This window comes from Neofelis nebulosa, chromosome 1 (assembly GCF_028018385.1).
Source record: "Neofelis nebulosa isolate mNeoNeb1 chromosome 1, mNeoNeb1.pri, whole genome shotgun sequence".
Classification (NCBI taxonomy): domain Eukaryota; kingdom Metazoa; phylum Chordata; class Mammalia; order Carnivora; family Felidae; genus Neofelis; species Neofelis nebulosa.
In genome coordinates, this window is record NC_080782.1 from 60,471,560 (window position 1) to 60,489,137 (window position 17,578).

Sequence of the window (17,578 nt, forward strand, 5' to 3'; positions counted from 1 at the left end):
TGCCACCAGCACCTAGACCCTCAGGCTGCAGCTGAGGAAACATGTAGTTAGGTCCCTTCCATGGAGAAACTGGAAGATGGGCTTTTTTGCCTGCTCCCTCTGCCCTGGAACCAAGTGTATAGCCACAGGTGAGTACTCCTGTGCCTGTTGACACTGTTTGTTTGCTGCAATCCTGTGGGACTCATGAATACAAGCTTTTTGGCTATCAGAGCCAGACATTCCAGGGGCCCAGCTCTTGTGTGGCAACTGCAAAAGATAGACATGTGTACAAGCTTCTTCCAGGGAGATACTGGTGACAGGGTGAGCTACAGGGAGAGGGCAGGGAAGGTAGCCACAGACTTACCTGTTCTCTGGAGAGGAACACAGTCAGCTTCTAGATGCATGCTAAATTAAGGGTAACTCTGTATTTTCTACTCTATTTTTATGCAAACCTAAAACACACACAAAGCAACAACTTTATGAATTTCAAAAATTGAAACCAGTAATTTCTTCCTGAGAATTTCTTTGTAGGTTGGGAAGCAAAAGGAAAAGAAGTAAAAGGGAAAATATGGGATCTTATAAGATAAAAGAACCATAACATCAAAGGACTCAGAACTCTCCCAAAGCCCCCAAAGTTAATTAAAGACCATACTTCTCTGCACTGACAGGAGGGGGCGCTCTCTGACTAGGACCCTTGCAAAAGTCACTGAATTTCCATGACATAAATAGGCAAAAACAGACTAAAACCATGCAAACCAATTATATGAAGGAAACAGAAAACAAGACCACATTATGAACTGTTGAACCCCCTGCTTCCTGCTCCAAAAGCTCTATGAAGGAGAAGCAAATGATAACACAGCACTCCAAACAGGGAAAACTGATCTAGAACACTCAAAACTATTAGATTTTTAAAAAATTTTTTAAATGTTTATTTATTTTTGAGACAGAGAGAGACAGAGCATGGATGGGGGAGGGTCAGAGAGAAGGAGACACAATCTGAAGCAGGCTTCAGGCTCTGAGCTGTCAGCACAGAGCCCAACATGGGGCTCGAACTCACGGACTGTGAGATCATGACCTGAGCGGAAGTCAGATGCTTAACCGACTGAGCCACCCAGGCGCCCCAAAACTATTAGATTTTTTAAAGAAAGAAAGAAAAATCTCATAAACTCCAGGAAAAAAAATAACTTACAGAGGCAAGAGAATTAGTCAGACATCAGACTTCTCTAAAACAACATTCAGAGAAAGGCATTAATGATTCAGCCTTTAAAACAAAACAAAACAAAACAAAACAAAACAAAACAAAATACCTTAAGGAGAGAAAGGATTTTACTTGTATTAAAGCTGTTTTTCAGACATCAAGCCTCCAGGAAAACAGTTTAAACATGGTAAGGTTTAGGAATTTTTGTACCCATGGACCCTTGAGTCTCCAAAGAATAATCATTACAACAAAAGATGACTGGGGAGGGCCATTTGGGTAGCTCAGTTGGTTAGGTATCTGACTCTTGGTTTCAGCTCAGGTCATGATCACTTGGTTTGTGAGATTGCTTCCCTAATTTGTGACCAAAAAAATTGACACATGGGGAAAGGATGGCCTTTTTGAAGAATAATTCTGGGTCGATTTGTATAATGTATGAAGAAAAAATAAATTTCAATCCCCATCTCCACCTAAAATAAATAAATTTTTAAAAATCTTTGTAAATGTTTTATTCTGTTTCCAGATAGGATATTAAAATTTACATGTTATTTTTAAGACAGTAATATACAGCTAACTAAAATAAAATATACAAGAAGTTTGTGAGACACAAGATATAGATGAGAAAACCTGAAACGTTTTTAACTTAATTTGACCTATTAGGAACATTGGGACTTGTGAAATTGATACTGGCCTTGTATATCAATTACTTTTTTCTGTATCCTAACTGTGAAGGGATGGCCCTTTGAAACAATGTTTTTCCTATCTGGTTACAATGGATTATTTACCCTGAATAATCTGTTTTTTATATTTCCTCTAGATTCTGGTTGTAAAACTTTCTTTCTGGAAAGAAAAAAGGGAAGGGAAGGGAAGGAAGAGGAAGGGAAGGGAAGGGAGAGGAAGGAAGAGGGAGGAAGGGAGGAAGGAAGGAAGGAAAAAGAAAAAAAGGGAAGACAGAGAGGGAAAAAGAAAGAAAACAAACTTCATTTTGGAGCTATGCCTTAGAAGTGAAGAGAAGAAAGTTGGCTTCAGCTGTTTTAACTGTGCAAGCTGTCCACAAAGTTGGGAAACATAAGATAAACTTGTGTTCAAACTATATATTACTTTACATTTTTAAGTAATATTGTTCCATAAGTTTTCATACAAAATACTATAAAGCAATAGGTCTAATTGCTAACCTGAAAAAAAAAGTATAACAGGGAAAATCATGTTTATTATACATTTTTTTAGGATTAACAGTTGAACCCTTGTCTTATACTTAGAAGTCTTTCACCTGAAAAGGTATCAAAATGATGAAGAAAAATATATTGAGCATATTATTTGACAAAGTAATCAATAACTCTTTAAAAATAAGTTTCTTTCATGTTTCTTGACTTTGTGGACACCTTGTACAGTAAAACATAATTTTCAGCATTTATTAACACTTTTCTATTTTACCTAAGTAGCAACATGCAAAAAGGCTTAAGATTGTATTGGTATATATTTGGCACCACACTTATTTGATGGCTTTTTTTTTTCTTTTTGTCTTGCTTATTTACTACGGAAGGAGGATATCAACCATGGCAGTTGTAACAATTACTAAGTCCAGTTCCATAGTGTAGCTTTGGTAGTTAGTTATTTCTGGAAATCCTGTCTCTGTTGCTTCAGCCCCCTCATCAATTCTGTGACCCACTTAATACTCTATAATACATGACTTCCTGCTTAAATTAGTCATAGTAGATTCTGTTCTCTGTAACTACGCTCCTTTTAGAATAAATCCACTTTAGGTCAACTAGATTCAAATAATAACTTCTTAGGCTGGACTTTGAAAAAGTCACCAGAACAAGAATAATTCTTGGGGTGTACCTGGGTGGCTCAGTTGGTTAAGCGTCCGACTCTCGATTTCTGCTCATGTCACTATCTCACGGTTCGTGACATTGAGCCCTGCGTTGGGCTCTGCACTGTCAGTGGGACTGTCTCCCTCCCTTGCTCATGCTTGCTTGCTCGCTGTCTCTCACTCTCTCTCAAAAATAAATGAACTTAAAAAATAAAAGAATAATTCTCATGGTATACTTCAATTACTTGAATTGTGTTGTGTTAAAACATTTGAGGGCTTACTATGTATTTGGCACTTGGGATAAAGATATATATGATCGTGAGATATTTCTGCTCTCAAAGTCCTTCCCATGTCAACAATTCTACTCCAGTGGAAACACCAAATCCTTCACTCTACCATTATTCTACTGTCCATCATGAAAGTCTTCATTTTTTTCCTTAGCTAACTTATATTCTATTATCCATAATTAACCCCTCCCTTGATCTCTCCTCTGAATTCCCCTGGAAAGACCTCCAAACTTCAGTTAAACCCAACTTAGTATAACTGAGTGAGCTCTTCCCCTTACTCCAGTGTTTCTCTGCTCTGGTGACACGTTAGAATTTTTGAAAGTCTATTGAACTCTCATCTCAGACCAGTTTAATCAGAATCTGGGGGATAGAGGAGGACCTGAGACATTAATAAGTTTTAAAAGCTGTCCAGGTGATTCTAATAGCAGCCAGAGTAGAGAGTCACAAGTTTATCTGTGCCTAAATAGATGAATGTGGCAGAAGAAATCCAATCATCTTGGCTCTCTCACTTCAACCTTTTGACCAGCGGGCACTCATTTTCTGATTCTCCAAGATGACTTTCACTTCTCTTTCTGTACCTTCTTTCCTTCCTTAATTTCAGCTGATGACGTCATACTTTACTGAGAAAATAGTTAACATTTGTTGCATGTTTATATGCTAAATATGAATGTTCTACATGCTTGCAAGTATTAACTCATTTAGTCCTCTCAACTCTCTGAAGTTGACGCTGCAAAACATCTCTATTTTAAAGATGAGGAAACTGAGGGACTAAGTAACACAGCTGGTACTGGAATGAGTTTTCCTTTGAACCTAGTTAGGCTGGCTCTAGAATCCAGCTTTCACCCACCTCTTATTGTATGCTGAAACAACTACCTCTCTGAAAAGAACAACTGTTGTTTCCTTCTATCACCTTTACTTATAAGTCTGGATCTTCACCATGTCTTCTGCCTTCCTTCCTTTTAGAATGAGTGACTCTGGATACCCCCATCTAAAGACATGCATCCCATCCCATCTCATATACTCAAGGACTGGTCACCTGTAAAGATTCCCTCTCTCTTAACCATGTTCCCTTTTTCCCCTCATGCCTGGATCATTCTCATCAGGCTACAAACATGCTCTGAAATCAAGTCTTGCATCAGTTCAGGTCTTCCAAGAAGCAGATTCCAAGACAGAAATAGATGTGTAAACAATGTATTGAGACATTTCTCTCAGACACTAGTGAGGGAAAATGGGAAGAAGATTGGGAGAGCTGATCAGATCATGATGCAGATTTGAGCTCTGTGAAGGAGAGGGAAAGGAGGGAGGAAAGGAAGGAAGGAAAGAAAGAAGGGAGGGAGGGAGGGAAGGAGGGACAGATGAAGGTCTTAGGTTGCATTGCAATTCTAAGAAAGTTTTAGCAATGCCAAGGTTGAGTCCTCAGGCCAAAGTTACTGGTCAGAGAATTCCTGTGTCATGCAGGAACATACATACCTTTATCTCTCTGCCACCCCTAGTTACTGCCTTGAGTAGGCCATGGGACATATAGTCTTGGTATGAATGAGGAGGAAAGGATTTCATAACAGCACCTTGGACCATAGGCAATTATGTTCTTCACAGGAGATTTGAAAGATTCATATTCACTGTCACCACACCTCTCTAAACTTCTTGATTTTGTGGTCTCCAGCCGGCTGCTACCCCATTTATCTGTCCTCCATTCTAATAAAACTCTTCAAAAGAGTTGATTATATTCACTGCTTCTATCCTTTTATGTTATATTCCCTCCTTAACTAAATCCAACCAGGATTTGTCTTTCTTCAATAACTGTTTTCTCTCATAGAAACAGACCATTTGGTTGAACATATGGCCACCCAGGTAAAGTGTATATTTCCCAAACTTCTTTGAAGTAGGTGTGGCCACAGGACCAAATCCTGGCCAGAGGAATATGAGCAAAAGTGATGAGTGATACTTCTCAGCCATGCCCTCTTCTATCCCTGTCTCCCTTCCTGTTGGCTGGAATGGGAATGTAGTAATGAGCCATCTTGGATCCTGCACTTAGTGTTTGTAAACCTTAAGGATAGTGGAAGAGCAAGAAACAAGGAGACCGTACCCCTGATGATTTCACAGAGCTGCAATGCCATAACCAGGACTTTATGTGAAAAAGAGATAGGCTTTTATCTTATTTGAGCTCATTTTATTTTGGATCTCTGACTTTGGTTTCCTACTTTATATATCCATCCACTCCACAGGCAAGTTCTACTGACAGCATCTCTGAAATATATCTTGAATTTGGCTGTTTTGTTGCACCACTTTGGTCCAACCTACCATCATTTTTCCCTGACTGCTTAAACAGCCTCACACTCATCTTGTTCTTCTATTCTTTACCTAGAGGGCTTGTTGTTATTTTTCACAATGAAAATGATTTTAAAAAAAGTTATATCACCTCCTACTTAAAATCCTCCAGTGACATTTGGCAATGCTGTCTATCAAAATACCACCAGCAACACACCTAAAGTGCTTGTAACTGTATGCTGTAGGGAGCCATAGGTGTTACAAGGGACTCTATTATAGGATTTGGGCTTGTGTTGGTGATTTTGGGTAGTGTTGAAGGAAGCAGGGTTAATTCTATTATTAGATGTATTAATAAATCTCACCTAGAAGGATGAAGATTAGAATAAGGCTAAAGCTGAAATTGATTAAAAAAAAAAAAAGCATTAGCCACTCATATTAGCCATGATAGGGACATGTTTGGTCATTTTCTGGTTTATACAATGTTCATATTTTTTCTGTGTTTAGTCATGATTACAGAGTAGTTTTGTTTTTTTTATCCATCATGGCCATAGATCATCTGATGTTAATTTTTTGAGAAATTGTTGATCTTCAGTGGGAACAACACCATAGACTGAGTGCCAGGCCAGCTCCTGATGGTACAGGGCTGCTTGCTTGTCTCTTTCTCCCTTCCCAGTGTTAGATTAAACTTCAAACTTTTTACCATGGCCTTCAAGGCCCTCCATGATCTGGTTCCTACCTAATTTCCAAACTCATTTCCTACCACACAGTCACTGCATTCCCTTAACACTGCCCCCCACCTTTTTTTTTTTTTTTTTTTTGGTTTTTTGAATGCTCCAAGTTTGTTCTCCCTTTAGGACTTTTATATTTGCAGTTAATTCTCCCTAGAATATTCTTTTCCCAAATATCACTTCTTAAATATTACTTCATCATGGAGTTCTTCCCTGACTCTTCCCTTTTCCAGACCCACAAGACATTTTTTGTATCATTTCTATGTTTTATTTTCTTTATTAAACCTTATGGTGTACTTGTTGGTTTTCTGCCGTCCCTGCTAGGCTATGAGATCTGTAAGAGCAGGAATTTTGTCTGTGTTGTTCACCAAGGTGTATCCTCAGTGCCTATCATAGTACTTCACATAAGGGACTGTCAATAGATTTTTGTGGAGTAAAGGAACTCTCAACCTCTAGGGATGGGTGGAGGGCAAGTAGGTCAACAATTACAACATGGTGTGCAAGTGTACACTGGACTTCTTGGGGATGAGTCACACCCAAATTGTTGGAGACTTATTGCCAGAACACAAGAGTTTATGAGGAATCTCTTGTCTCCTGTTAAGCCATATACCTGATCTGGTTTTGATTTCTGCAAGATTGACATTGTTCAAGAGATACTCTTGGCTCTAGCGATTTGCTTTCCTTAGGAACACCTACATTTATACTTAAGAAATGAGAGAACCTGATTGTATTGGTTTGCTATCACCTCATTTCCAGCACACCTACCAAGAGTCATAACTCAAATGTCTATAGGGACTAAGCAGGCACCTTAAGTGAGTGAAGTAAACTGGGTTATGGCAACTTAAGGACTCTTTGGACATAGACCTCCATCTAGAACTGTTCTTCACATCTCAAAACCTATACCCCTTCTCCCATGTTTCCTGAAACCTATCCTCTCAGTCTCTCTTGTTTTCCCACTTCTGATAGAATATGAGCTCAAATAGTTTATCATTTTTGTCTTTATTAAGAAAATCAATAATGTAAATCTAATGACAAATGGTGGTGGAGACCTGGCCTCGGTACTGGATGGGGAAAAGAGGGTGCTGAGAACCACGGTTGGTAAGACAATGTGCTCTGGGGACTTTGCTCTGGATGATTTTGGCTTTGTGGAAGTGCAAACCCAAGTTGCTAGATTTTCATATTTATTCCGAGAAAAACTCAAAATCTAGAAGTTTAGGTGAAATCCCTTGATTGTTAGTTCTTGGTAATATTTAATTTTCATTAAACACTGAGAACCAAATGAGCTTATTCAACAAATAGGCCACCCTCCAGATTTGGCACTTGGGCTGTTGGCACTGGAACTCTTGAAAGTAGTTGTCTCTAGATGAGCAACCAGTCGGTGTCAGTCAGACATGAACAGGGAACAGAGTATTGATGTCCCTGTATGCACAATATGAGCCTTGGCAGCTTTGCCCAGAGCTTCTGGACAGAATAGGCAGCTAAGGAGTAAGGATAGCAGTGAGCATGGGCTGCTGTGGGTGCCCAGGAGGGTTGTCTGGCTGTGGCTGGAGGAGGAGCTGGGAGGTGGGGAGGGTGTTACTGAGGAAGTCTTCTCATAACAGGTTAGCCTAGAGACGAAGGGGTGTTATTGTTGGGGGAAAGACAAGAGCATACAGAGATGTGAGAACTTGTGGCACTGTGGGGACACTTCAAATACTACATGTGGTAAGACACTACCTCTGTTCTATGGTGTCGTGTGGTGGAGAGTGGACTGTGTGCGTGTGTGTGTGGTACAGGGAGGGAGAGGTGGTGGTGGAGGAACGGGCAGTGCAGAGGAGGCAGGAAATGAAGCTGTAAGGAGAGCTAGAATCTGATCATGAGGGCCCTGGATGATGTTCTACTTAGGAGTTTCACTACTGTCCTAAAGGGTATGGAGGATGCACTGAGGGACATTAACTAGGGCTTTGACATCTTAGCTTTGCAGTTTGGACAGATTCCCAGGCAGCCTGTGGAGTGTTAATTAGCAGTAAGGTTTGAGGCTATTTACATTTAATGAAATAAACTGGATCCTGTTAAGCAGGAAAGCTTCTGATCCTCCCTCATCTCCAACCCCCACTCCCACATTCACTTCTAGAGACTTCACTGTTGCCTTGTGGCAGAATTATTTGAGTGCCTCCTTATCACATAAAATCTTCATGTTTGCAATTGCTGCTTCCTTTAGTGTAGCTAATTACTTTTGAGTATGCTTATCCTTCTTACCTAGAGTCTTTCTTTCTGGTCCTGATAGGGACCTAGGATTTACTCTGGTAAATGAAAGTTGGGTAGTGTAAGTTTTCACTCCAGATTGTTTGAACTGATCAGAACATGCTCATAGAAGCTATTTGCCATGAGTAACACAAGAAGAGATGATGGTAAAAATATTGAATAATACCCTGGAGGCTGAAGTTCCCAAAGGCAGCCACATGAAAGACACCAGTGGATGGGCCAGAAGACTCCCAGCATTTACCAATTGACATTCCAGTGCTACCTCCCTATCCTGGGTCCAGATGCACTCTGGCTGAGAACTAGGGAGACACACAGGGAAGAGGCCCCACCCCTGTGATCTATAGGGGACAAGCTGGCAGGCACCAGTGACCCCAGTGGTACCCACTGAGGACTTCCCAAGGAAAGGAATAGAAGGAGGCCACTTCAGGGGCTTGGAACAGTGGCTTTTTAGCAACTTAACATGGGAATATTTCAATATTTAATAGTCATTAGAGCCATACTAGTGAAATGTAGCAAAATAGAGACCTAAATCTATGATTCTGAGAAAAATAGACATTAAAAACTTCCCCTTCTGCTGTGCCTTGTGGAAAGACATTTCTACAATTTGCCTAAACATAGTTCCAGATGGATTTCTTTGACCTTCACTTGAAGCTTTGCATGGCACTTTTCTGTGCAATGTCTTGATTTTACAAAGGTAGTAAAATCTCCCACATTACCACAAGCCTGCTTTGTTTATCTTTTTTAGTGTGGTTCAAGACTTTGAGGAGACCACAATTGCTTGGGCAAAGTGTCCTGGAAGTAACGTGATGAAGAGATTGGAAGGAGGCAAGACTTGAGGCAGGGAGCTTGAGTCCAAGTTTCAAATGAGAATCTTGACAAGGTAGCAGTGTGGAGGAGAGGGCAGATCCAAGAGCTGTTTTTGATATGATCATATGGAGTAAAAGGGAGATTAAGATGAGTCAAGTTTCTGACCTGAGTGAAAGAGAAAGTAATGATACTGCTCATAGGGAGTCATAGTGGTTGGTGGCTATAAAAGGGGTCTCATCCCTCTGGTCTCTGAATACTTATTAGCAAAATGAGATAATAATGGTACCTACTTCATAGGATTACTTTGTGGACTAAATATAATGCACGTAGAATGTTAAATATGGGACTGGCATGCAGTAAGTACTCAATAAATGTTAGCAATTTTTTTCTTCAGGAAATAGCCTTAGAAAAGTTAAGTAATTTGCTTCAAACTACACAGTTAGGTGACTGATAGAGTTGGGATTCTAGCATATCTGTTGGAGTAGTGTCTGGTCACTTTACCTGTTACATAGGATAGAAACCATCAAAAGAGGGACGGGTCCGGGATGTGGCTATGATGATGAGCTTGGTTTTGGAAAAGGAGATGTAAAAGTGGGGTGGGGACAGGAAGTCCAGGAAGAAGTTGGACACATGGATCTGGACTTCAGGAGGGTCTTGGCCAGAGAAGTCCTTGTTCATATCTCAGTCTGTGAAATTATAGTCATGAATAGTGCACCACCTAATAACCAGGTTTGTGGCTTTGATAAATAGCCAGAGCGTGTTTAATAAAATTATGTGATCAAGATAATTGTAAATTCTTTAAGTGGTTTTAGTCAGGTTTTTACATTTGACCATCAGTCTCACTTGCCAAAATTTTTCATGATGCCATATAATCAGTAACTATAATAAAAAGCCTATATTTCAGAAATACAAAAGCCATATCCTAATCAGTATGATGTTTAAAGACTTCTGTATTAAAAAACACTCCTTTAAGAAGTTAATTAATCTTTGGTCAAGATAACTTCCCCCCCCCCCAAAAAAAAAAAAAAAGATAACTTCCCAAATGTCATCTCTCTGGACTACAAGCAATTTTTCAACTCTTTCAATATGTTAACATTATAAGAAAGAAAGAAAGAAAGAAAGAAAGAAAGAAAGAAAGAAAGAAAGAAAGAAAGAAAGAAAGAAAGAAAGAAAGAAAGAAAGAAAGAAAGAAAGAAAGAAAGAAAGAAAGAAAGAAAGAAAGAAAGAAAGAAAGAAAGAAAGAAAGAAAGAAAGAAAGAAAGAAAGAAAGAGAGAAAGAGAAAGAAAGAAAAGAAAGAAAGACCCATACTTTAGGTTGTGTCACAAGCTTTAGTCTTCCTCAGATCTCAACCTTATTTACCTTCTGACATTAGCACCTACTCTTATCCCCCCACCAAGTACTTTATCATACTGCTGATGTGGACTTCTCTGTGTATATATCAGAAACCTAAGGTGAAAAAATAGGTGTCTTTTAAAACACCTGGATATGGGTTTATGAAGATGATAGAATTGTGTATGGCAAGAGGTGACTAACTATGGTTCATTGGCGAAATTCTGGCTCACCAGCTGTTTTTATATGGAGCATGAACTAAGAATAGTTTTTATATTTTTAAATAGTTGCAAAGAAATAAGAAGAAGAATATTTCATGATGTGAAAATTATATGAAATGCAAATTTCATTGTCCATAAATGAATAAAGTTTTATTGGAACACAGTCTTGTCCACTCATTTACATAACATCAATAGGAGCTTTCATGTTATGATGGCAAAGGTGAGAACTTGTGACAAAGATTTATGGTGCTCTCATTGCTTTGCAGTAGTGTTCAGCAACCTACAAATCTCAAGTATGTGGTTATAACTCCAAAGTGTTTCAAGTGCCATGTGTATTTCTGTAGAGCAATATTTTATTTTATTTTATTTTATTTTATTTTATTTTATTTTATTTTAATGACCAGTACAATAGCCATCATTTCAGAAGGAGAAGGAAGAGAAGGGAAGAGTAGTGGGATCCAAATGTCATGGTGTTAAGACACGGTGGAGTGTGAGTTATTTTGTTATTGAATTAGACAGGAAAGCAGTGTGTTTACTATGCAGTGACACAACTGTGCTAAAAGAATACAGTTATAACAGAGTAAGTATTCATCACAACACTCAACCACAAGAAAGCAATGGCCAGAAAAATTGGAAAATTTAAAACAGAATGTCATCATACCATAATTTCTTCATGAAAATAAAACATGAAAATGAACAACTGATGTGCATTTCTAAGTGGTTCATTTATTATCACACCAGTAAAGACACATCTTACATGTGTCTTTGAAAATGAAGTAGTTTAAGACCATTAGCCTTCTGATAACAGTGGTTGCCTGAAAAGCTGAGGACATTGGGAGCAACATCAATAATCAATTTATTTTTTTTCAACTTTTTTTTTTTTTTTTGGGACAGAGAGAGACAAAGCATGAACGGGGGAGGGGCAGAGAGAGAGGGAGACACAGAATCGGAAACAGGCTCCAGGCTCCGAGCCATCAGCCCAGAGCCTGACGCGGGGCTCCAACTCACGGACCGTGAGATCGTGACCTGGCTGAAGTCGGACGCTTAACCGGCTGCGCCACCCAGGCGCCCCAATAATCAATTTAAAAACAAGGCAAATGATTCCTAGTGATTTTCTTTGGCTCTTGATAAGTTAAAAGCTGCTGCCAATACAGCTCAGGTGTTATTTGATGAGTTCATGCTGAGTTTGAAGTGAATGATGAATTAGCTTCTATGAATAGTCCATGTAGAAAAACTATAGGCAAAAATATTTTCAAAGAAAATGAGGAAACACTAATTCAGTACAAACTGAAGTGGAATCTGCTAAGATGTGTTACAACTCTTGGTGGTGAAAATATGTGTGGAGCACAGAATGGCTTTTTGGATGAATTTACAATTTACATAGCCTATGCTAATTTATTACAATAGTCATCAGAAGGTACTTTGTAGAAAGTATTTGAATCTATCATGTGTTATTGAACCAATTGTGTCAAAGGTGAATTTCATTAGCTTTTCTGGACTTAACCATTATCTGTTTTGTGAACTTTTGTCAAAAACAGAAGCTGAATATCCTGACCTGCCTTACCAACTCATACTGCTGATCGGTTAACAGTTATAAGTCCCCTGTGACTTTGAGCTCAGGGTCGAGACTGACATTTTTCTTAAAGAGAACAGTCTTCAATCACTACTATTGAACACTGGATGGCTTTGGAAATTAGCCGTTTCTTCAGATGTCATAATGATTCTTTTTAAAAACATTTTTTTTTAATGCTTATTTATTTTTGAGACAGAGAGAGACAGAGCATGAGCAGGGGAGGAGCAGAGAGAGAGGGAGACATAGAATCTGAAGCAGGCTCCAGGCTCCAAGCTGTCAGCACAGAGCCCGATATGGGGCTCGAACTCACAAACCACTAGATCATGACCTGAGCCAAAGTTGGATTCAACCAATTGAGCCACCTAGGTGCCCCTGATGTCATAATGATTCTTAATGGATTCAACCAAAATTTAAAACAAAACAACAATTATATACAGAGTAGTAAAGTCATTTTGATGAAATCACAAGTAATGTCAAGCTGCTTTAAAAACTTCCTATGCTGTCAAAACTTAAAACAAAAAATGAGATTTCCATTACTACACAAATTTTCAGTGAACATATTTTCCCAGCTCAAACTATAGTTCTAACAATGTTTTTCAGACCTCAATACAAGTACAAAAGAAACTTTTAAATTTCAAAATCCACTTATCTGAGCAATTGAGGAGCTTCCATATAACCTTCAACTGGAAGTGATTAATCTGCAATATAATGACATGCTAAAAGGAAAATTTAATAAAATTCTATAGATGCCTTCCAAGCAGTGAAAATGTTTAATAAAATCTTATGCTCATGGATTGATAATCAGTATTTGTCAGTACCTTCCTTTGAGAGTTTTAACCAACTGTGAGACGAAGCCAACTACAAAGTTTAGAGGGCACTCACTCCACACAAGATTACCCTCACTTTCAACACCAGTTGCAAGTTTGGGGTATTTCCCAAACCACCTTCGGGGTCAATAATTCATTAGAAGGACTCACAGAACTTACCGAAAGCTATTATGCTCACTTACCATTTATTACTGGGAAAGGATACAGATTTCATAGTCTAGGGAAGAAGTACATAGAGTAGAATTAGAGCTCTATCACATAGGCATGATTGATTGATTGCCCACAATATTGATCAACCTCCAGGTCAACTGATACCATGTGGCCCATATCACATTTTGTCTTTTTGGCATGGTCAGCCCCTTCCCTAAATCACATTTTTAGACTGTTCAGTGTGATCGAAGTTTCCCAAGCAAACCATGACATTCCAAGGGCCTAAGATCACTTCCTAGTAGCTGAGGACAAATATCAGAACTCTTACTGGGTAAGATTAATGCTTCACTACATACCACCTGTGGGAAAAGACATTTTCAAAGATGAAACCTGTAAAATTTTATTACAGATCAGCATTAACATGAATATTTGCAATCTGTTTTGATTAAAGGGAATGCTAATTTTTAACTCCAATGAAGTAAAATGTGATCTTCCCCCATAATTTATTTTTCTCATTATTAGACCTACTCACAAAAGAATATACTCAATTAGTAATATCAAATTTAGAATTTTATCAATAAAAAATGTGGAAATTTGTTTTCCCTCTTGTTATATAAGTACTTACATAATACCCTCGATTTTGCTTATTGGCCTGCAAAGACTGAAATATTTACTATCTGATCCTTTTACAGAAAAAGTCCACCAACCTCTGATGTACAGTCTGATTTGTCATACTGCTGAGATGATTAGTTTTATGAGTTAACTTGGTGAGAGTACAGACCTTATTATTCAATCAAGCACCAATCTAGGTGTTGCTGTGGAAGCCTTTTGTAGATGTAATTAACATCTACAATCAGTTGACTTTAAGTGAAGGAGACTGTCCTCAATAGTCTGAGAAGGCCTGGTCCAATCAGTTGAGAGGCCTTAAATGAGCTTTCCTTGAAAAAGAAGAAATTCCATCTGTGGACAGCAGCTCCTGCCTGAAAATTTTTAGCCTGCACTTCCTGATGGCCTGCCCTATGGATTTGAGATGTGCCAAACCAGCCCCACATTCACATAAGCCAATTTCTTTATATTTACATTACATTACATTTCTTTATATTTATATACTTATCCTACTGGTTCTGTTTCTCTGGTGGAATCCTGACTGATTCAACTGCTCACTACAAAACATACCACCTAAACTGTGCTGCTAGAAAACCAAAAGGGAAATTATTTTATTTTATTTTTAATGTTTATTTATTTTTGAGAGAGAGAGCACAAGCAGGGGAGGGGCAGAGAGAGACACACACACAGAACTTGAAGCAGGCTCCAGGATCTGAGCTGCCAGCACAGAGCCTAATGTGGGGCTCGAACTCATAAGCGGTGAGAATATGATCTGAGCTGCAGTCAGATGCTTGACCGACTGAGCCACCCAGGTGCCTGAAAAAGGAAATAATTTTATATAAAATGAAATTAATACTGTGCCATAGCTGCCTGTCAGCTGTGATATTATTGCCTAATCTAATTGACTTTTTAAGGCAGAAAGGGTAGTGAGAGTTATGAATAAAGAAAATTTGGGAAGACTAATTCAGTCTTATTACTGTGGGTCAAAGCGACTTTTTTTTAATAAAAACACTTTTTAAAAATGTTTATTTTTGAGAGAAACACAGAGTGCAAGTGGGGGAGGGGCAGAAAGCGACGGAGGCACAGAATCTGAAGCAGGCTCCAGGCTGTCAGCACAGAGACCATTGTGGGGCTCCAACTCAGGGACCCACAAGATCATGACCTGAGCTGAAGTCAGAGGCCTAACGGACTGAGGCATCCAGGCTCCCTTATTTCTTTGTTTCTTGATAGAATCTGTTCCCAGAGCAAAAATGAGATTTTTCCAAGAAATGTCTTTATTAGCTTACCTCTAGGACTCTTTTCCTGGGGGCCCTGTTGCTGGCTTTCAGAGCACCCTTACCTTCTGGCATTGTTGGTAAATCCCAAGCTTTACAGGAGAGTATTCTGGGCTTTTATCAGATTTTCTATGAGTCCGTGGCACCAACAGGATAAAAACCACAAATGACCTCCTCTGTAGGTATATATTTACCATAATGTGTCATCTGCTGTGTACATTATCTCCTCTAATCCACACAACAATCCTATAAAGTAGGCATATCCCATCTTGTGCTGATAAGCAAAAGAGTGTGGATTTGAATTCACATCAGATACCAAAGCTCCTGCTCCGGAGCCAGGGAAGGGAGTTCGGTTCAATCACTAGGCTCAGTTGTCTGGGAACTTCCTGACCTTGTGGTGGTGGCCTGGGGGGCCCCAAGTACCTGCTTGGCTTCTGCCCACTTGCCTAGCGAAGAGCAGGTTGGAGCGGACCTCCTGGCCTCCTAATGCGCCCCAGCCCAATGGGAGGGAGGAGGAGCGGGCGCCCCGGGGAGAGGAGGGCGGGCCCTGAGAGGGAGTTTGAAAAGAGGAAGGAAGTGGGGCCCGGCGGAGCGCCTAGCCTGGCTGCTTCCCCACAGAACGACGCGAGGCGCCCGCAGCCCCCCTGGCCCAGCCATGGCCCCCTGGCGCAAAACTGACAAGGAGCGGCACGGCGTGGGTAGGTGCGGGCACGGGGTCCCCAGCTGGGGGAAGGGCAGTTGGCCAGAGAACCGCACGCAGAAAGATGCTGCGGGAGGCGGCGGCATGGGCGCGGGCCGGGAGCGCTGACCCAAGGTCTGAGGGCACAGTGGCTTCCTCAGCCTGCTGCGGGGCCAGCTGGGTGAGGAAGAGGAGGCAGAGGGAGAGGAAGGAGGGCACCCCGCCCTGTGGGCTTCGCCTAGCCCGTGCCCTTTCCCGCCCGGCGCGCAGCCCCCTGCCTCTCCCCAGTGCTGGTGCATCTCTTAGAAGCAGTCCAGCCCAGTGCCTGTCAACCTGGCTCTGTGTGCCAGACTCGCAGTGTTTCAATGAGTGGACTCCATTGCCCCATGTAGAGAGCGGGCCTCATAAAGGAGCGCTCGTTCTCTCCCCTGGCCCGGCCTTGCCTGGCCCAGTGACACCCATCTGTCTGCTTCTCCTGCCTGTTCCTTCTGGGTCAGATGACCCCTGATTTGGTAGAAGGTCCAGAGGGCTATACTAGCTTGTGGGGTGGTATTGGAGGGCGGAGTCCTTCACTCAGCCCTGGAGAGCCTATGGGGAGAAAGGCTTCTCTGCCAGGTTATCTGGGGATATCCAAGAAGCCAGCTTCATCAGCTTCAGCCATCTAAGCTCCCAGAAGCCTCTGCCTCAAGCTCAGGGGCGGAAGTGGTAGCTGGGGGAAGGGAGGCTTCAGGTACTGGGACTCATTCTACTAAGTGGCACCCGTGGTGCAACCTCCATAGACTCACTGTGGTTTTCAAACTCAAGTGTGAATTTGAAAACCGCAGTATGGCAGACACCACCCTCAGAGATGAGGATTGAATAGGTCAGAGGTTGGAGGATCGGGGGGGGGGGGGGTGCTATTACTATGGGTAGTCCCAAGGCCACTGTTGGAGAAATACTGCCCTGGAGAGTTCAACATTTATCTGCTCACTTAATGGGCTCTAGGCACCATGGAGTGTTTTAAGACTAATGGTCCCCATCCAGACAACAAATAATAATCTATACCCTTGAGGGGCTCAGTTTCTTCATCTGTAAAATGGGAAGTTTGAACTAAACCCCAAAAGGACCATGTTTAACCTCAAAGCTTCTCTAACTTTGGCCCCTCTAGCTGGGGGTATTAGGCTGAAATTTTTCTCAAGTTAAGATGGGGACTGTTAAATAGGGCAGACCATTGTAGGTGGAGAGGCCAATGTAGTGTAGGAGATGAAAGCTAGACCTGGAGGGGATATCTGGGAAAGAAGAGAGGTTTGCCTTTCACCTGAAGGGAATGATTATGCTCAGAGTAAGCTGGAGCCACATTTTGGAAGGCTATAAGTGCCAGGCTAAGAAGTTGAGACTCTTTCTACTTTGGCAGTGGGGAACCAAAGAGGGCTTCTGAGCAGGGAAGAGGCATGAGCAGATTCATGCTGCAGCCAGTGTGGAGGAAGTTTGGGTGGACAGAAGGGCGAAGGTGCCTGGGCAGCAGACAAGAGACAGTATTGGTGGTCTAGGGTAAGCAGGGCAGTTAATGGGGGAGATTGAGTGATATGGAAGAGTCCCAGCCTCCATCCCAAGGGCT

At 40.9% G+C, this 17,578-nt stretch overlaps 1 protein-coding gene and 1 long non-coding RNA gene across 4 annotated transcripts in view; both read left to right on the top strand.

Annotated features, from left to right (window-relative positions):
- The first annotated feature begins 4,630 nt into the window (after window positions 1–4,630).
- LOC131507853 (uncharacterized) lies at window positions 4,631–10,311 on the top strand. Its single transcript, XR_009259749.1, has 3 exons — window positions 4,631–7,650; window positions 7,708–9,694; window positions 9,734–10,311. It is a non-coding gene; the product is annotated as an uncharacterized LOC131507853 (long non-coding RNA).
- Window positions 10,312–15,873: 5,562 nt separating this feature from the next.
- The window catches only part of DOCK2 (dedicator of cytokinesis 2), a 417,694-nt gene continuing 415,989 nt past the window's right edge, over window positions 15,874–17,578 (top strand). For all 3 annotated transcript variants that reach the window (XM_058723143.1, XM_058723150.1, XM_058723158.1), the window contains exon 1: window positions 15,874–16,000. In XM_058723143.1, the coding sequence (XP_058579126.1) occupies window positions 15,958–16,000 (43 nt within the window). In that variant the 5' untranslated portion in view covers window positions 15,874–15,957. The remainder of the gene's footprint in view (window positions 16,001–17,578) is intronic.